The sequence below is a fragment of the Muscardinus avellanarius genome (assembly GCF_963383645.1).
Source record: "Muscardinus avellanarius genome assembly, chromosome: 10".
Taxonomy (NCBI): domain Eukaryota; kingdom Metazoa; phylum Chordata; class Mammalia; order Rodentia; family Gliridae; genus Muscardinus; species Muscardinus avellanarius.
Genome location: NC_137796.1, coordinates 73,963,453 through 73,984,167, shown reverse-complemented (window position 1 = coordinate 73,984,167; position 20,715 = coordinate 73,963,453). Strand labels below are relative to the sequence as shown.

At 53.3% G+C, this 20,715-nt stretch overlaps 1 protein-coding gene across 1 annotated transcript in view; it reads right to left on the bottom strand.

The window, feature by feature from the left end:
- Positions 1-1,943: 1,943 nt before the first annotated feature.
- Positions 1,944-20,715, bottom strand: part of FOXK1 (forkhead box K1) — a gene marked incomplete at both ends in the record, with an annotated part of 62,637 nt that continues 43,865 nt past the window's right edge. Inside the window, 7 exons of the mRNA XM_080702486.1 lie at positions 1,944-2,221; positions 2,686-2,910; positions 5,334-5,618; positions 5,728-5,894; positions 6,834-7,027; positions 8,187-8,333; positions 9,069-9,225. Coding sequence (XP_080558612.1) covers positions 1,944-2,221; positions 2,686-2,910; positions 5,334-5,618; positions 5,728-5,894; positions 6,834-7,027; positions 8,187-8,333; positions 9,069-9,225 — 1,453 coding nt within the window. The remainder of the gene's footprint in view (positions 2,222-2,685; positions 2,911-5,333; positions 5,619-5,727; positions 5,895-6,833; positions 7,028-8,186; positions 8,334-9,068; positions 9,226-20,715) is intronic.

The following is a 20,715-nucleotide window of genomic DNA, read 5'->3' as shown; positions in this document are numbered from 1 at the left end:
GGTAGGGGCTGCTTCTCACCCGCCTTAGGGTAACACCACTGGGGACAGACCCAGCGTTTCCATTTAGCCCTGCTTCCCTGCTACTTCAACCAAGGCAACAGATACAGACTCCAAAAGAAAACTTATTTCCCATTTAAAGCTCAGTGCCATAAAAATGACTGGTCTGGGGGGCTTAAAAACCAACAGAAGAGGGGCTTTCCCCAGCTAGGTAGAAGGCAGAGTGTGGGGTGAGGACACACAGCAGCGAGACGGGAGCTCGGGGCTCATCACACCTGCCCCTACCCCGCAAGCACCGACTACAGCCAGGTGTCCTGCCCTGCCACCAAGGCACCTGGAAAGGTGCGCCCTCTGCTGCAAGGCACACGTGCCCTGCCCTCCCCTCACTGCCAGGGCCGAGGCAGGAGAGACTGCTGCGCCGTGAGAGCCTGTGCCATCGAGGCCGGGCGGTCTGTCCTGGACACGAGGTGCCTGAGGCGCTGTTGTTTCTAGCCGTGGCGCACCACCCAGAGAACCAACACCAGAGTGCCTGGCGTCCTCGAAGCCAACTTCTGCAGACACGAATGCTTCCCAAATGCATGTTCCAGCAGGAGCTTAAGGGCTCCGACCTCGTTCCCAAACCGGACCAGTGGTCTCCAGTGCTGGATTGACTCCCATTCCTGTGACGCCGATCGTCTGCACATGTGGAGGGATTTACCCGGGGTCCCAGAGGCTCTGGATTGACCGCAGTGTCCTGTCCTTTGGTTCTCACCTCAGTACCATCAAAACCTGCAGAGCTGGCGCAGGCCTCCGCCAACGCTCCTGGGGAGGTAGTGTCCTCTCTGCTAACGGATCCAGGGCCTCAAGTTTCAGGCGGAAGAAACAGTTCCAATTTCAAACAGTGGGTGGATTTGGGGGTGGTCAGGAAACTGGAATGTGGTAGAGAAGGCAGCACGAACAGACTGAGCCCAGCACTAGGCAGAGCTGCAGGACCATGGGGCTCACCCCTCCTCTGTCTCCTAGCGGAACACATCCTCCCTACCAAATTCCGCTTCTAGTACCAGCTGCCCTGTTTCCCAGGCAGGCAACATGGCACGTAGGTATGCGTTTGGCTAGACACTGCAGCTGTTGACTCTGGACTGACCTTTCGCCCAAAGCACCTTCCATTTCAACACCAACACCGTAGCCGCCGATGCTTCTTGAAGTTATCAGGGCGGCAGGCTGACTCTTGCAGGGGCAGTGAGAGCCCAGACTTGGAGCTGGGAAAGCATCCATGAAACCTCGGAGATACCTCACCCTTTGGTAATTGCCTCCGATCGGTGATTAAGCCTGAATTCCATGTTCCATCACAAGACATGCTCGGGGTCCAAAACCAAACCGGAAACCCCAGTCCAATTAATGCCAACTTTCTATGTCACTGCTGGGGAAAGACACCATAGAAGAATTTGCAATCTGGCAGTTCCTGCCTTTCTCTTGCCTATTCCTTATTACAAACAGGAGTTGTCTCTGTTCCCAGGTCCCGTAGAAGGCGGCCTTGGCCTGCAGCACACTGCACTTCTGCCTGGTCCTCCACAAGGGCCAACAGCCAGGCGGCATCCTCCTCCTGGAGGGTGGGCATCGGTCTTGGCGGGTTCCTGAGGTGCCGGGCTAGACTTCTCCCCTCGCCCTTGACTGAGGGGCCGTGGGAGACCATGGTGCCAAGGGAGGAGGAAATAAACACACAGAATCCCCACAAACATACAATCAGTTGTCTGAACTTGTTTATGTTTTTTTTTCAAACCACGGGAGGATAGGAGATAAAATGGAAAGTGTGAGTGTTCCAGGTGCAGCGGGAGGCGTCAGCTCGCTGGTACGTGCTGTGGGTGGCCGCGGGCTTCTCTCCCGGGTCGCGAGCGCAGCCATGGGCGCTGTGGGGCCTGCTTGGGCTCCTGTGGTGTGAGTCCCACTCCACCCTCTCGTGGGTGACATCACTCCCCAGTGCCTGGGCCCTGGGGGCCGGTGGCGGCCACTGGCCCGGCCTGTGTAGTCGCGGTCACACTGGGCTCCTCCACCCGGGACCTTTTGACCTCAGGCTCCCCGCTGGAAGAGGGAGAGGTGGCGCTGGAGGTGGCTGGGGTTGGGGTGGCACTGGCGGCCACGATGGCGGCTGCTGGCTCCTCTGGCCCCACCTCGCATACCCGCGTGACCACCACTGGCGTGGACGAGCTTGCCTGGGCGGCAAGCAGCTGCAGGGGGCTGGTGAGGGCTGGGGGAGGAGGAGGAAGAGGAGGTTACTGGGGAATCTGAGGAGTCCCAACACTGCGCTTCCTGAGCTGGTGAGGGCTCAGTGACTGAGATAGGGATCTGAGCTCCTGCCGCGGCAGCCTGCAGCTCCCTCCTCTAACTGCCCAAGGTGTGCTTCTGTGGGTGCCGGCGGGGCCTTGCCTAGAGGCTGCGGCGGCGGCTGCTTGGATCCTCGGAGGCATCCAGAGGGCTCCCTCCCTCTCCTCCTCCATAACCACCACCTGCCCTGAACCACCCACTCCACCTCCTCTGACCTCCTGTCTCCCCAGTCGAGTGTGAGCTCTATGACAGAGGACTCACCCTATTTCCCCTCACCCCTTTTCATAGCACTGCCACACTGGCGCTCAATAAACAGAACTGCCTGGATGGCGCTGGAGCAACTTTCGGTTGCAGGAGGAACCTTGGTGCTTAGGACTCTGGCCTTACCGTAAGCGTTGCCGGCTAAACTATTCGTGGGGACGGCATGCTTTCCGTTCTGAGTGACGGCCCGGACCGGAAGATGGTGCTGCCCGATGGTCACTGGTGTGGCCGGCTGCAGGATGGTGACCGTGTGTCCTGGAACCCCTGGGGCCATCTGGCTGGCCACTGTCTGGATGACTCGGCTGGCTGCGGGGATGGTGGCAAAGGCGATGGTGGGTTTCTCTTCCAAGCCTGTGGGGCACAGAGTGAATCAGAACCACACTCAGAGGGCGTGAGCACTGGCCAGTGCTTGCCCAGTGTGGGTGAGGCCCTGGGTCTGATCACCTGGCTCCACAAACAAAACAGACAGAACCACACTGGGACAGGGAGGCCATCGCGTCTCACTGATGCCTCGGCCATGGGGAGGAGGTGGGCACAGACAGAAAATCCCACCGAGTGTGAACTATGCTTCACAAGGAAGAGTTACTAGGGTTTTAGAAAAACACACCTTACACCTGAACCAACCCAATTTAATCTGTGAAATAAAAGAAATGACTGGGAACAAGGTGATGTGCGTTTGAGCTGTAGCTCTGTCTTTCTTTCACCAATAGGCAGTTTCTTATGACAATATAAAAGTGAGAAAGTTACCACTGAAGCCAGGCCAGGTGGTGCATTCCTGTAATCCCAGTACTTGGGAGGCTGAGACAGAGGATCGCAGGTTCAAGGCCAGCCTCAGTGACTAAATGAGACCCTGAGCAATTCAGCAAGACCCCGTTTCAAAATAAAAAATAAAATAGGTCTGGGGGTGTAACTCAGAAGTAGAACACCCCTGAGTTCAATCCCCACTATAAACAAACAAACAAACACTTAATGCTGAGACTTGAGTTAACAGTGGTGGATGACAAGCAAAAGCCCGCCTGACAGGACACGCTCCCGAGAGGGTCTTTTGTGGCACTGGGCACCTGCCGATGTCCACCTCGCAGATCTCTGGAATCCAGGTTTCTGTTAAGGATTCATAGCTACACTCTACGCTCAATGATTCCTATAGACTGCCCACCAGGGGTGCTGAAAGAATTGTCTCCCCAATCTTTTTTGTTTTTGTTGGTTTTTTAATTTTTTTTATTTTTATTTTTTGCTGGTACTGGGGATGGAACCCAGGGGCCTTCTACCTCCAGACTACACTCCCAGACCTATTTTATATTTATTTGGAAACAGGGTCTCTTAAGCCAGTTAAGGCTGGCTTCGAACCTGCATGATCCTGTCTCAGCCTCCCAAGCACGGGGATTACAAGCGTGCACCACCACGCCTGGCTTGTTTTTGTTTTTTTATGGTACTAGGGATGGAACTCAGAAGCCTTCTACCTCCAGGCTACACTCCCAGACCTATTTTATTTGGAAACAGGGTCTCACTAAGTTGCTGAGGCTGGCTTCGAACCTGCATGATACTCCCGTCTCAGCCTCCCAAGTACTGGGATTATAAGTGTGTGCCGCCTTCCTGGCTTCTTTCTCCTCTTATTTATTTACTTACTTTTTAATATTTTTTTGTGGTGCTGGGGATTGAAGCTTGGGTCATTCTACCTCTGAGCTTGATTTTTTTACTCTTTATTTTGAAACAGCGTCTCAATAAGTTGCGAATGGCGTAAGTAGCTCAGGCTGGCCACAAACCTGGATCCTCCTGTCTCAGCTTTCCAAGTACTGAGATTACAGGCATGTGCTACCACACCCGGGCTCTTCTTTCTCCTTTAGAAAATACTAAGTTCCAATTCCACGCAGGACTCCACCACGTAATTCAGTGTCACTTTAAGGAAAAACAAAACCCAGGAGAAATGTCCTGTGTATTTTTTGTTGTTTTCTTTTTTGATGGTACTAGGAATTCCACCCAGCGGCACTCTACCTCTGAGCTATGTGCTTTTTTTTGGTGGTACTGGGGATGGAACCCTTCTATTTCTGGGCTACACTCCCAGACCTTTTTTTTGGCAGGGGGTGTCTGGGGATGGAACCCAGGGGCATTTGACTTCCGAGCTATGCCCTCCCCCTGACCTGTTTTTTATTCTTTATTTTGAAACAGGGTCTCACTGAGTTGCAGAGGGCCTCACTAAATAGCTGAGGCTGTCCGCGAACCGTGATCCTCCGGTCTCAGCCTCCCAAATGCTAGGATTACAAGCGTGCGCCACCACGCCCGGCTCTTCCAGACCTATTTTATATTTTATTTGGAAACAGGGTATCTTAAGCCAGCGCGGATGGCTTCGAGCCTGCGTAATCCTCCTGTCTCCGGTTTCCAAGCGGGAGGGATTACAAGCGTGCGCCACCACGCCCGGTGCATGAGCTACGTACTTTTTAAATTTACGTGCTGAGAGTCTTGCTACTTGCTGAGGCTGTCCTCCAACCTGCAATCCTCCTGCCTCACTCAACCTTCCAAGTACTGAGATTAAAGGCATGTGCCACCAAACCTGACTAGCTGCGTACATTTGAATCAGGCACATGTGTCTTTAGCCAAGGAAGAGCTCGCTTGAGACAGTCAACAGTGCCTTAACAGGATGTGCTCCCAGGACACAGAGGCGAGAGCCACCCCCTGGAGCCTCTGCCCTGCAGGTGGGCTCTGAGCCTGGGCTGACAGTGCCCAGGGACAGTGACAGCCACAGTGAGCCCCGGCAGAGATGCGTGGCTGCCCGTTACCTCTAGCTTCACTGCCCAAGTCCAGCACAGCTGTGCCTGTGGCGTCATGGGAGGCCCCTGCAGAGCCCTGGCTGGCCAGGATGTATCCATTGGCTGAGCTGGCGGAGGTGGTGACCACCCTGACCATGGTGACGGTGGGGGCTTGCTGCACAACGTGGATCGCGTGGCCTGGGGGCTGCTGTGAGGTCACTATGGAAGCTGGCATGTAGGCGACGGGCTTGGCCACTAAGTTGGATGGTCGGGGAGGCACGGCCATGATCACAGGCTGGGCACTGACGGGGGAGCCTGCGCAGAGGACAGGAGAGAGGATGCTGACCCAGACAGGCCCAGCCCTGCCCTGCCGGGCACTGTTCTGAGTTCTGCCAGATCCCGCCAAAAGGAAACCTCCCCTTACCGGGTGCGCTTTGGGAATACCGATACTCTGGAACAGAGGCTAACTTTGACCCCAAGTCGGGGTCGTGTGGAATCGGGGAGCCCTCCCGAGACAGGCACTCTGGAGTCTGCAGGCCACTGGAACGGGGGGACATCAGCCCAGGGTGAGTGGGTGAAGCTGGAGCACTCCTAGAGAGAGAAAGGACAGGAAGTCAGTGAGCCACGGGAGGAAAAGCACCTCCAAGACGCCCCACGCCCAGCGTGCGCCCACACCCTCCCTGCCTCCTGCTTCCGGGAGCCTCCCTGTGCCCCAGCACTGCCAGGTCCACTCTGTGGAGTCGGGTGGGGCCGTTACCTGGGGACGGTGGCATTATTTGTGGCTTCCCAGGAAATGCCGCCATCAACGGCACGCGTCTCCTGAGAGGAGCCAGCTGTCCTCCCTGGGAGTGCCTCAGCCTCTGTGTCACAGCACACAGGCTTTTGCTGGGCGACCAGCAGGAACCATTCACCTGAGGACCATGACAGGCCCAGAGGGTCAAGAATGCATGCTTGGGACATGGAGTGGAGCTCCATGGTGGGAAGCATCGGCGCCGACGTCCCCCTGCATGGGAGGCTCATGTGTGTTCCCCGATCCTCATCCAGGCCCACGGCCACTCATCTGATGGGTGCCCTGAATCCAGGGACAGTCCCTGCTCCCCTGGACCATGTGGCCAGGAGCAAGATGGCAGGCGGCAGTGCTGGTGCAGCTGGTAACCAGCAGGAGGGCCCACCTGCTTCTGCCCACCGGCCAACAGCCACATCCCCAACACCTGCTTAATTAATAACAAACCAGCCCCAATCCTCATCTCCCCTTTGAAGGCGTGGCTCTGCATCAGGGAGAGGAGCAGCTGGCCACTCATGGGTCCCTCAGCGTTCCAGCAGAAAGCTCAGGTCACAGGCCCGCAACCCGATAATCCCTGCCCAGAGCCCATACTCCCTACGGCACTTGGGTCCCTTCTAAGAACTAACACCGCAGAGAAGCAGTCTGCGGACTGCTTTAGAAATGTCCTGGCTAGCAAAGAAGGGCTTTTAAGATGCTGAGTGTAAACCTGCTAATCTCTGCATCCTGGGAAAGCCGACGGAGCTTACCGTGAGGACAGAGGCCCAAAGGGGGTGCGGAAGCAGGAGACACCCCTCTGTCTCCGTTTTCGGAATGCCTGTTCCACGAGCTTGGCTTCTGAGGCAGGATCTATTCTCCAAAAAGAGCCCTTCCCAGGCTCTTCCTGGGAACGTGGGACTTTGATAAAGTAACGGTTCAGAGAGAGGTTGTGTCGGATAGAATTCTGCAGGGAGGCAGAGACATTCACTGGTCACCAGCACATCGGTGAAGGGATACCCCCTGCCCCAGGCGGCATGCGGTAGGACCAGAGGTGGCGGGAATGAGCGGCCTGCATCATGGTGGCCATGAACGAGCTGCGCCGAGGAAGCACAAGGGCACGGGTAGCTTTCCCTACCCAAATCTGCGCAGGTAAAACCCATCACTTCTTCACAGAAAAAACAAAACAGAAGGACAAGCACTGTACAGGAACATATCAGGAACCAAGAAAAGACTGGGTCCGTGCAGGGTTCAAAACTTGTCTTGAGCTGGGCGTAGTGGTGCACACCTGTGATCCCCGTACTTGGGAGGCTGAGACAGGAGGATTGCAGGTTCAAGGCCAGCCTCAGCAACTTAGCAGGGCCCTCAGCAACTTAGTGAGACCCTGTTTCAAAATAAAAAATAAAATAGGGATGGGGGTAAAGCTCAGAGGTAGAATGCCCCTGGGTTCAATCCCCAGGAAACCCCTCCCCCCCCACACAAACATGTCTTGAATAAACTAGCAAATGAGAAATTGTAACTATGGGGAAAACATAAAGGGCTAAATAGTATGTCAGTTATGCTTAATATAGACAAAAGTCTCATGATCCAACACAAAGATAGCACATGACTTATACATGAGTAATATTGCTTTCTTTTTTTTTGTAATACTGGAGGCTGTAACCATAGGCATTCTACTTCCAAACCAAACCCCCAGCACTGCTTTTTTGTTTTTTCTTTTCTAAATAATGGGTCTCACTAAGCTGCTCAGAGACTTGCTAAATTGCTGGGGCTGGCCTTGACCCTGCAATCCTCTGGTCTCAGCCTCCCAAGTACTGAGATTACAGGCTCATGCCACCCTGTCCAGCTGAGTTAATATTGCATTTAAGTGATGTGTACAGTATCCTTCCAGAACAGCACAGAATTACAATGCACAGTAAGCACAGAAATGTAACAAGGTGTGGAAAAAAACAAAGAAAAATACTATTTTAGACTCAGTGGCACTACAGCCCAGACACATTTAAGATGCACTGTGTCGTCCAGGAAAAGGGCCCCCTGTCTCTGACCGGTTCATTTCGTGTGACGCGCTACACCTGTGGGTCCTGTCCTGGGGTTTACTGTGTCTGGGCTCTGGCCCCACATCTCACCTGCCAGCCCTTGTCAGCCGTCCTGTAATAGGGGTAATGTTTGGTGATGTGGGCGTAGATACCGCTTAGTGTTAGCTGCCTGTCCTGGGCCGAGGAGATGGCCTGCACGATCAGCTGGGCATAGGAGTACGGCGGCTTCGACTCATCCTAGGGAGGAAGAGACCACAGGGTTAACTAAGAAATGGTGCAGAATCATCTAACCCAGGTCATCTGCTCCCGGGGAAAACCTCCCAAATGCGTCTAGACTGAATGCATCCCCGTGATCCTTCCTACTCTACTCCAGCCCTGAGCTTGTGCTAAACTTGAGATTGTTGATTTTTGCCTTGTGGAAAGGAAAACTTTGTTTTGTTTTGTTTTTTACTATTCTGAATTCTAAGATTTCTTAGCTCCTCAACATATTTAGTTAGCATATAGAGATGTATGAAGACACAAAGTCGTAAGAAAATAAGTGTCATTAAAACTTTAAAATTAGCTGGGCATGGTGGCGCATGCCTGTATCCCCTGCACTTGGGTGGCTGAGGCAAGAGGATCAGAGGTTCAAAGCCAGGCTCAGCAACTTGGTGAGACTCTCAGCCACCTAATGAGATTATTTCCAAATAAAAAATAAAAAGGGCCGGGGGGGGGGGGGTGTAGCCCAGAGGTAAAATGCTCCTAGGTTCAATCCCTAGTACAAAAAACAAAAACAAAACAAAACAAATCCTCTAAAACTGTTTTTCAGTAGCAGAGAGAATAAGGAGGCCAGGGAAGATGACCACCCAGTGATTGCAAATGGATGAGGAAGCACATGAGTGGACAGGAACAGGAAGAAAGCCGACGGCCACGTGCCTGCCCTGGGGCGCCCACCGTGGGGCCCCTACCGCCACACACATCTGAGCCTCAGACCTTGGGGCTGTCCCCGCCAGACGTGTCTGCCTGCTGCTCCGAGGCGGCCTTCGCTGCAAACTCTGCGGCCAGCTGCAGGTCCGAGGTCACATTCTGGACGAAGCGGTAGCCGGAAGACCCAGCCCCGCGTGGACTGGCCGGGCAGGAGTTGGGGACGCTGGAGAGAGGAGAGGACATGCCGTGAGTTCACAACCCCAGCCACGGTTTGAGAGCAGAAGCCCCACTGCTCCCCTCTCCAAGAGCCAGAGAAACGCAACCAGAGACCAGGGTCGCCGCGTGGAGGACAGGGGTGGGAGACACAGACAAGTTTTGTTCTGGAGGTAGCTGCCTCCGCTCCCGGGCCAAGGCCACCCTAACCTCGCAGTCTGCAGGAGGGCAGCGTGCCCGCCCAGCCTCAGCTCCAGACTGACTCCCACTAGTCCCCGGGAGCTGTTGGCTAGTGCTAAGGTGTCCACAAGATGGCACCCCAAGAAAAGGCCTGGGACCCAGATAACTCCACACAATCACACACCCAGAGGGGCCTGCGGGTGGAGAGGCAAGGGCAGGTGGCGTGGGCACGCGTGCGTCTCCCCAGAGCCACGTCAGAGCAGCTCTGACCTCCTGCATCGTTGCCCCTCTTCCTGCTGGGCAGGAGCGACAACCTGCCGCTAGAAATCACCCACCGGTGTGGGCTGCAGCCATGAGGGCCCGAGCCACACCCCGGTGCGCCCTGAGAGTGGGGGCTCCCTGGGCCGGGCCTGCGTCTGTGCGTCTCATCAACAGGCTGCAGGGTTTCCTCACATCAACACACACAGGCTTGGGTATCAAGCCACATCACAGTCCTGGCTCTGAAACTCAACACTGAGAGGAAACCTACTGAATGCAGCAGAGGTGCAGAGGCCCAGAGAGGGTGCCCTGTCCTGACGCTGTCCTGACAGCCGACACCTCCACCCCGGTCACCGCTCCTGTCCAGGGCCAAGTCAGCGGAAGCCAAGCAGAATTCGGGGCACTCTAACCTGAGAATTCTTGTTCTTGCCTCCACCTAAGCTCCAGCGACCTATAAATTCCATGTGCATAGAAACTTTTTAGGTGGGTCTGTCCCACAACTGTGCGCCCTGTTCATAAGATCCTGCTGCAGGTCTCAGTCACACATAGAAATCACATTCCATAACCATAAATGAGCTCTGTGAGGAGGAAGTAATAAAAGTAACCTTTTCTGAATTTAATTCTAAATCTAAAATATAAATCCCGAGTATGGGGGGTGGGGTCACCAGTAATGACAGACATTAAAACCAGGTTTTCAAATGCTTCCATTTGGGAACCAGATTCCACCAGACAGGGAGGGAAAGGAATGGTGGGAGGGCAGGAGGTCGGGCCCCCGGCCCCCACGCCAGGTTCAGACCCAGACCCACGACCGCTCCCTTGGACTCAACCAGAACACCCTGTGACAGCAGGCCCTGCTGCAGACCACGAGGCCGAGAGCCATCCAGAAACACAACCAGCCTTCCTTGGCAGAGCCGAAGGCCCGGCTCCATGGAGGTGGGGCAGGGAGGGCTTGCAGGCAGCCACCAGGGTGACAGGGGCGCACCCCCTGCATGAAGTCCACCGGGGCACGTGCAAGAAGCCCAAGCTGCATGCTCCAAGCAGATGTTTTGTTAAAAATTGTAGAAAATGTGTATCTACGCCCCAGAAGGCGACATGCAAAGCCCAGGCTTCACCCCACGGGACAGTGTGAATGGAAATCACACACAAGGCTCCACAAACACTGGCTCAAAACCCAGCGAGGAAGGCGAGGGCACCCCTGGATCTGCGTACAGCCTGAGCAGGTTCCTGCAGCAGCCCCTTTCGGGTGTGGCTGCCGTCCTCCGGGGCCCCAATGCGCTACCTGGAGGTGTCCCAGACCTGTGGTCACTCCGCCCAGCCCGCCCTGGAAGCTGCTCTCCTCTCAATGGACTCCATTCAGCTGTCCTCAGGCAAGCTGGCTGCGGCAGAGAGGGCTGGGCCTGGCTGGGGGCCACCCCTGTGCTTCATCTCCATCCAGAGGGAGGTGGAAAGGAGCTGAGAAAGCTCTGGAGAAACCAGGGGCCATAAAATACTGCATCTTGAGATGATCTGAAAGACCTGGGGCGTCTGAGATCCTGGCCTTGGGGACTTCCTGGGAAAACTAAAGGAGACGGTCAGGGTCACACACCGAGTTTTGTCCTGTGTTACTAAAACACTCTCTGATAGCAATCTGAGGGGGCAAATTTCTTGAAAAGAGCATAAACACACACCAAATCTCAGCAGGGGCCCCTGACACCCCAGACACCATTCCAGGAAAGAAAGACTCCTCCACCTCCTGAAGGAGCCCAAGCGCAGGCAGGCAAGGAGCCCCAGTCCCAGTGTGGAGCAAAGGCCGTGCTCCTGACTTCGTTCGTGCTCCTGCAGGACTGAAGCGGACTGTGGGACCAGCCGCCGTGTCTCCTCCCTTTTATGGAAGACAATTCCTAGGCCACATTTCCGCTTGCAGACCAGAAAGCCCGAGAGCTGAGGGGGCTGGCCTGTCCTGGCGGCAGCCTGCTCTCCCCAGGACAACCCCCCGCTGACTCGCGGCAGCCGAGGCCATCCCGGAGCCCAGCTGGAGGCTGTTCCAGCCACTGCCCAAGGCAGGCTCTGGCAAAGCCGCTCCTCGGCACCCAGGGCACTTGATGGGCTGGGCAGCCACAGCTCTCAGTTTTACTGTGTAAGAATCCCAGCCCCGGAGGCGGAATCTCACAGATGGCCAAAGCCACTCTGGGGTGGCCAACGGGGGCCTTAGGGCACATGGCTGCTGTTTCTCCAGGAGGCCCTGACATCCCAGCCTTCCCTGGAGACTGTGAACAGAACTCTGAGAGGCCGGGGACCCTATGATCGCTGTCTTCCAGGAACAGTGCCCATAAAGTAGAGACCCCAGAACCGTCTGACAAATAAAGGGGGCTATGGTTTGTAGGAAGTGCCAGACCTTTATTTTATTTTGAAACAGAGTCTCACTAGGTTGATGAAAATCTCACTATTTGCTAAGGCTGTCCTCAAATCTGCCATCTTCCTGTCTCAAGTGCTGGGATTATAAGCATGTTCCACCATGCCTGGCCCAAATATACTTAAAAAAATTTTTTTTAGTACTGGGGATTGAACCCAGGGACATTCTACCTTCAAGCTATACCCCCAGCCCTATTTTTTATTCTTTATACTGAAACAGTCTCACTGAGTTGTGGAGGGCCTAAGTTGGCAGTAAATCTGCAATCCTCCTATCTTAGCCTCCCAAGTACTGGGATTACCAGCATGTACCACTGCACCTAGCTCTTCTTCTTTTTTTTTTTTTTTTTTGGTACTGAGAATGGAACCTAGGGGACCTAGGGCCTGCTGCCTCTGAGCTATACCTCCAGCTCTATTTTATTTTTTTCATTTGGAAACACAGTTTCACTAAGTTGCTAAGGCTGGCTATAACCTGAAATCCTCCTGTCTCCTGTCTAGGATTACAAGTATGTACCACCATGCTCAGCTTATTTATTTAATTTAATTAATTTATTTATTTACTTACTTACTTACTTACTTACTTATGGTGGTGCTGGGGATGGAACCCAGGGGCATCCTACTTCCGAGCTACATCCCCAGCCCTATTTTTTATTCTCTATTTGGAAACAGGGTCTCACTGAGTTGCAGAGGGCCTTACTAAGTAGCAGACAGAGGCTGTCCTTGAACCACGAACCTCCAGTACCAGCCTCCCAAATGCTGGAATTGTAAGCGTGCGCCACCATGCCCAGCAGCTTAAGGTGTGTTTTTCTAAAACCCTAGTAACTCTTCCTTGTGAAGCATAGTTCACATTCGGTGGGATTTTCTGTCTGTGCCCACCTCCTCCCCATGGCCGAGGCATCAGTGAGATGCGATGGCCTCCCTGTCCCAGTGTGGTTCTGTCTGTTTTGTTTGTGGAGCCAGGAGATGAAACCCAGGGCCTCACCCACGCTAGACACCCTACACCACGCCAGGGCAACGCCCTACACGGGTGGGCTGGGGAAGCCAAGAAAGAGCTTGGTGTCCTCTGCACCCTCCCCCACTGTCCCTGCGCCATCCTGGGGGGCAGGCGGCGTCTCCCTGGCAGAGGACTCCAGACTCACTGGCAGAGGCCACTCAGAGCTCTGCCCAAACCACAGCCGCCTCATTCTTAAGCAGGAGAGCCTGCCCAAGAACACCCATGGCCTGGAGTTGCTTCCAAAAGGCAAGGCCCCACACGGCAAAACGAGGGGAGACCACTGTGCCAGGGAAACATGGATCAAAGCTCAACAAAACCTGGCCAGCACTCCAAAGAGGAGATGCCACTGCTCCCATGAGGTGGTAAGAACATTATTAAAAGAATATTTGGAGCTGGGCATGGTGGTGCATACTCATAATCCCAATACTTGGGAGACTGAGACAGGAGGATTGCAGGTTTTTTTACCAGCCTCAGTTTAGTGAGATCAATTGTAGCTTAGTGAGATCAGTTGTAGAGGCCTCAGCTTAGGCCTCTACAACTTAGTGAGACTTTGTTTCAAAATAAAGAATAAAAACCAGCCTGGTGTGGTGGTGTACACTTGTAATCCCAGTGCTTGGGAGGCAGAGACAGGAGGATCACGCAGGTTCCAGCCTTGCTGGCTTAAAAGACCCTGTTTCCAAATAAAAATATAAAAAAACATAGGTCTGGGAATGTATCCCGGAGGTAGAAGGGTTTCCAGGAACCCCAGTACCACCAAAAAAAAAAAAAAAAAAAATAGAGCTGGGGATGTAGCTTGGCGGTAGAAGGCCCCTGGTTTCAATCCCCATACCACAAAAATTTTTTTTTAAAAAAGTATATTTGGCCAGGCGTGGTGGCGCATGCTTGTAATCCTAGTGCTTGAGAGGCTGAGACAGAAGATCACAAGTTCAACAACCTCAGCAATTTAGTGAGACCTTGTTTCCAAATTAAAAAAATAAAATAGGGCCGAGGGTGTTCCCCAGAGAAAGAAGCCCCTTAAGTTCAATCCTCAATACAAAAAAAAAAGTATATTTGGTCAGGCATGGTGGTGCAGCCAGTCTAGTACTTGGGAGACTAAGACAGGAGGATCATGGTTCACAGCCAGCCTCAGCTACTTAGTGAGGCCCTCCTCAACCCAGTGAGACTCTGTTTCAATATAAAGAATAAAAAATAGGCCTGGGGGTATAGCTTGGAGATAGAATGCCCCTAGGTTCAATCTCCAGTACTGAACAACAACAACAACAAAATAATAATATTTGGGCCAGGAATGGTGGTACATGCTTGTAATCCCAGTACTTGGGGGGCTGAGAGAGGAGGATGGCAGATTTGAGGACAGTCTCAGCAAGTAGTGAGATTCTCATCAACCTAGTTAGACTCTGTTTCAAAATAAAATAAAATAGGTAGAATGCCCCTGGATTCAATCCCCAGTAAAACACACACACACACACACACACACACACACACACACACACACACACACACGTGCTCTCGCTCTCGCGCGCGCGCTCTCTCTCTCTCTCTCTCTCTCTCTCTCTCTCTCTCTCTCTCTCTCTCTCTCTCTCTCTGAAAAAGCCTGGCATGGTTACTCATACCTATAATCCCAGGATTTGAGAGACTGAAAGCAGAGGATCACAGGTTTGAGGGCAGTTTTAGCAATGTAGCCAGACTCGCAGCAACTTAGTGAGATCCTGTATCAAAACAAAATATAAACTGGGCATGGTGACGTAGGCTTAAAATCCCAGCATTCGGGGGGTGGAGACTGGAGGATTGCGGTTCGTGGACAGCCTCAGCTACTTAGTGAGGCCCTCTGCAACTCAGTGAGCCCATTTCAAACATAAAAAGACTAAAAAACAGGGCTGGGAGTATAGTTCGGAGGTAGATGCACCCAGGTTCCATCCCCAGTACCACGTACATACACACAAAAGGCATATTTGGTGAAGAAAACAAGAATAAAGAGCAGAAGGAAGGTAGCCGGGCATGGTGGCGCACGCTTGTAATCCCCGTGCTTGGGAGGCTGAGACAGGAGGACGGCACAGGTTCAAAGCCAGCCTCAGCTACTTAGGCTCTCAGCAAATTAGACCCTCCTTCCAAATATAATATAAAATAGGTCTGGGAGTGTAGCTTAGTAGAAAGCCCCTGGGTTCTACCCCCAGTACCACACACACACAAAAAAAAAAAAAAAAAAAAAAAAAAGGGAGGAGAGACTGGAGAGTCTCCCATAAGCACATAAAAGCCAAGAGGAGAGGGAAGGAAGCAGGACCAGGCTGGCGGCAAAGAAGAGAAAGGGGTGGCCTGCCTGGTGAGCTGCGGGAGGAGTCCTCAGACTGAAAGGGCCTGCACTGCCGCCCCAAGGATACCTGCAGCCCAGAGGACAGGAAAGAGCACTCCCAGCAGGTCCGTGACACGCAGTGGGCAGGGGCACTGCCACCCAGAGTCTAGTGGGGGGAAAGTGCCTGGAACCAGACATTGTCTAACCTCTTAAGAACAACGCGAGAAGCCAGAAAAAGACTCTAAATTCTGAGGGAGAAATGTTTCCAGCTTAGACTTCTCTATCCTGTAAAAACCATCCCATCCAGTAAGAATGAAAAATAATATTTCTTAGGCAAGGAAGACTTTTTTTAATGTACCTCTTCTGCACCCTTGCCCAGGAAATGAATGAAGGATGCTCCCCCAATAAAACAAAGGAGTAAATCAGGAAAGAGGAAGCCACCAGCTCAGGAAATACCCTCCCCACCCCCAGGAATTCCCAGGATGATGGGGAGGATGATCCTGTGGTCTGGGGAGCTCCAGACCCGGGTCCCAGCAGCAGGAGGCAGCAGCTACAGAGGAAGGTCTTCACAGTGAGGTTCAGGGCTGCCCAGCACAGATGAACCACCGACAGGGACGCAGGGGGCCAGCCAAACAGAAAAGAGGAGTCAGGGCCAATGCAGAGGGGCGAAAGCAAGCCCCGGGGACAGGAAGGAAATGGCTGGGCACCATCAGTACGACAGTAATGATACAGAAAACGCTGAGACTCACGGAAGCAAAAGCAATGCCATTCCACTGGGAGGGTGGGGCGGGAGGAAAAGCTAAGTCCTTAATTTCCATACAGGAAGTCCAAGTATAACAGCAAAAGCTGGGAAACCAAGGGGCAGCCCCCAACATCTGCGGGGGAAGGCCAGGGGAAGGGTTAGAAACACGACGGGCCGTCCTGGGGGCATGTCTGGAGGGGGGATGCTTGTTTTCTGAAATGTCTGAATTACGTAACGCATATATAGTATCTCTAGACCGGACAATTAAAAGAACCCAAAAGAACAGGGAAGGAACATTTTCAGAGGCAAAATTTTCAGACCCACCTTTGGGAATGTTTGTGCTTCCTTAAGAGAAAGTCAAAACCCCAAAATCATGAGGTGCTGATTGAGATGAACTCGTTTCTGGAATGCATTTCACCCCAGTAAAAAATGCTAAACTGTTGGCCGGGCGTGGTGGCACACGCTTGTAATCCCCGTGCTTGGGAGGCAGAGACAGGAGGATCGCGCAGGTTCGAAGCCAGCCATGCTGGCTTAGGAGACCCTGTTTCCAAAAATAAAATAGGTCTGGGAGTGTAGCCTGGAGATAGACGGGCTTCCAAGAACCCCAGTACCACAAAAAAAAAAAAAAAAAAAAAAAAAAAGCTAAACTGTTGCTGGGCGTGGTGGCACACGCTTGCCAGGCTTTGGGAGGCCGAGATAGGAGGATGGCACAGGTTCGAAGCCAGCCTCAGCTACTTAGTGAGGCTCTCAGCAACTTAGTGAGACCCTGTTTCCAAATAAAATACAAATAGGTCTGGGAGTGTAGCCCAGAGTTAGAAAGCCCCTGGGTTCCACCCTCAGTGACACACACACACACACACACACACACACACACACACACACACACACACAGCTAAACTGGCCCAAATGTCAGCTAATCTCAGACAGACTTAAGATCTACGCGGATGCCCAGGCCGAGGAGCAGTCCCATGATTACTCTGCAACTCTGGGAGGAGGCTGTTCTCCCAGCCTCCTCAGCCTCCCCAGCTCCATATCCCACAGAGGCCTCTGCTTCTTGAGGGGCCTCCATGGCACAGCACATGAGCACACAGCAGGCCTCAGCATAGGCCAGGTGACCCTGCCCACGTACCCCTGAGAAAATAAGGTGGCCCCTGTAGGGGGCCCAGGTCTCATCAAGCGAGACCCAGGATGTCCCCCCAGGCTCCATGCAGTTCTCTTGGCATTCAGAGCCCCAAATGCCCTTGGAATGGGTGTAGGCAGCTGGGGAAAATAAAGCACAGAGGGTCCAACTTTCCATTGTGGAGAAACCCATTTTTCTTTCCCTGAAGGTTTCAGAGGGGAACGAGGACGAGGTGGACTGGGGCTGGCCAGGCCTTGGGGGTACTTACGAGCAGGAAACAGGAAGCTAGAACCTCAATGGTCTACAGAGGCCCAGGCTTCTAGAGCAGCGGGGCTGCATCCCCGCTGGGCTGGCTGCCGTTCCTACAATTCCTCTGGAAGCCCTGCTGAATGCCTGGGAGAGGCTGCAGCTAGACACTGGAACAGACCCAAGGTCTGCCAGCAAAACGAGATTCCAGGAGTCCTTATCCATGGGGATACATTCCCCAGATCCCGAGTGAACGCCTGAGACCTCAAGATAGCCCCGAACTCCAGATGCATGATGCTTTTTCCTATAACACCTTTTTCCTTCAGAGAAGGGCTTTGCAGCTTGTCTTTAGATGCCTGAATCACCAGGCTTCACTATTCCTACGTGGAGGGGACTTTGTTAAGTAAATAAGGGCCAGGAAGCATTTTAGTGGTAACAAAGCCAACAACCCAGCTGGGTGCTAAGGGAGTAGGAGTACTGGGTGAGCCCACCCCTTACACACTGGGCAGAGGGCTGATTCATGCTCTGGGTTGCTGAGATTTCACCACGCTACTCGGTCCAGTGTGCAGTTTAAACCCATGAATGTGCATTTCTGGAACTGTTCACTTCATATTTTCAGGACACGGCTGACCCTGAGTAACTGAAACCATGGAACACAAAACCGCAGCTACGGGGAGACCTCAGTACTTCCAATGTGGGCCAGGTGCCCACGCTCTAAGATCATCAACGTTACATACGACGTAGCTCAGGCGGAGGTGGAGCTGGATGCATCTGGAAATAAAGTAGAACTGGGCTTAAGTCAGTGGCTCACATTTTACTCTATGTAATAAAATGAACTTTCACGACCTGTGCCAAATTTCTTAAGTCACTTTCATTTCTGATCTCCATACTGGGGAAATAAAGAAAAGCCCTAAAGAAGCAGCTGCTGCCCAGCCCTCTTTTCTCTCTCATCAACTCCAGTAGTTTTCTTAAAACTCTAGCTCCAAGGGGCAGGATTTAGTCTGCTCTGTTTTTGCAAGACCTAGAAAATGATTAACCAATTTGCTCTTTCCTAAAAACACTTCTTCTTTACAAGAAGAAGAAAGGTCAAAGTGCTGCTAAAGGTCGCAGAATTTATTTCAAAGGCAGCTCATTCATTTGCTGGGTGGAGTACTTTGGGGCAGAACAAAAATCAAAACAACCCGAAAGCACACACACAAAACCGCAGGCGGAGCACCCCAACATGGGGAACACAGCCAGCCTGCAAGGCAGGCAAAGCAAAACCAGGACCTGGTGGAGGGTGGGTGGGTGGGTGGGTGGTGCTGCGGGGGACTTCCCCAGGAAGGTCGCAGCAGGCGGTAGCCACCCAGGACCAGCAGGAGGAGCTGGCTGGGACGCGGGAGGAGCCCACTGGAGGTCCCCAAGCTGCAGCTGTGCCAGTAGCCAATGGGGAAAGGGAAGCCGAAGGCGCACCAAATTCGGAAAGCCCGGGAGCAGGCGGGCGGGGCTGGAAGCCTGGCCCTTTCCCAGCAGCTCCGCCCTCCATCCCCCCCTCCAGCTGCTGGGCGGGGAGAAAAGAGCAGGGCAGGGCAGGGCATGTTTGTAAACATGTCGGCTCCACCCCTACAAAGAAACTCAAACTGAAAAGTGTCTTGGCAAGCAAAACCTCAAGGCCTCTGAGGTTTTTAAACACTCAATCGAATTCCACAGCGCTAAGATAAACGGATGTCAGCAGAGCGCCTTTTGTTGTAACACTTAATTAAAGGCCCAGGAGTGAGAAAGGCCAACCCAAGTGACTACATCCACCAGGTGCACAGGAACCAGCCCAGCCCAGCCAGGGTCTCCAAGAGCTGGACGAGGGACCCCACAGCTGGACCACCAACTCTTCCGGCTCCATACCTAGGGAGCTGCTTCAATCCCGGACCCCAGCAAAACATTCTGTTAACCCAGCTTCACTCTGCTCAGCAGAGAGGGTGGCTCCTTAACTCCCCTCCCGGCACAGAAGCAACTTTAACCCACAAAGCTTCACTCAAATGTCTTTGTTGGCTGGCTATTTTTATTTGAGGTATTACTGGGAAATGTTTTTATTAAAGCCCTCCAGGAGCTGGGAGTGGTGGCGCACACTTGTAGTCCCAGTACTTGAGATGCTGAGACAGGAGGATCACGGGTTCATGGCCAGCCTCAACTACTTAGTGAGGCCTTCCTCAACTTAGTTAGACCCGTTTCAAAATAAATAATAAAAGGGCTGGGGTGTAGTTTGGAGGTAGACTGCTCCTGGCTTCAATGAATGAATGAAAGAAAGAAAGAAAGAAAGAGAGAAAGAAAGAAAGGAAGGAAGGAAAGGAAGCTCAAGGTAGACACCAGAGCCTTTCTCTTTCTGAAACAGCTTCTGCTTGTCTGGATTATAAACTGATGATTATAACCCAGGCCAGAGCCAGGCTGAGGGGGTCACCAGGCCCCAGCACCCAGCAGCACAGTAAATGGTGGTTTTGGCCAGCACTCCACTGGCTGCTAGGTGACACTGGATAAAGGTCCAAGTGCAGGTAAGGTTTTTAACAGCTGATATCATGAGCTGGACATCATACACTTTCACTCATTCAGAGCATATGAGTCAGGGGTTTTTTAGTGTATTCACAAAGTGGTAGAACCATCACCACCATCTAATCTCAGAGCGCGCGCGCACACGCGCGCGCACACACACACACACACACCTTCCCACTCTCACGCTGGGAAACAGTGACTCCCTTCGCCCTGTGCCCCCAGCAACCACTGGCCTAGGTCCTGTCTCTGTGGATGTGCCTGTCCTGGGCATTTCCTATCAGTGGGATCCCGTGCTGTGGCCTTCCGTGTCCGGCTTCCCTCACTGGCTCCGTGTTTTCACCTGCCTGCACCAGGTACGAGAGCCTCAGGCCATGTGTGGCTGAGTAACCTCCTGGGAGTGAAGGCCCTGCCCTGACCGCTCTCAGGCTGCGCATCTGGGGGTCTCCGCTCTGGGGCCACGTGGAAGAGTGCTGAGTGAACACTCGGGCAGAGTCTTGTGGACAAGTCCGGTGAACTGCTTGGTCATGGGGAGTCTTGGGGACCTGCCAAAAGGTCTTCCAGCGGCTGCCCCATTTTCTAGATGTGACGTGTTAGGAATTGATGCCATTGTTACTAGATGACATTACAGATGTAAGGCCCTGAGGGAGGGTTTCGGTGTGGAGGGAGCTCCGTGGGGGGCCCCACCACAGTCACAGGAGTGCTGTTACAGGGACGGAAGTGGATGTCAGAGCATCGCCACACACTGACAGTGAGCTCCCAGGAGGA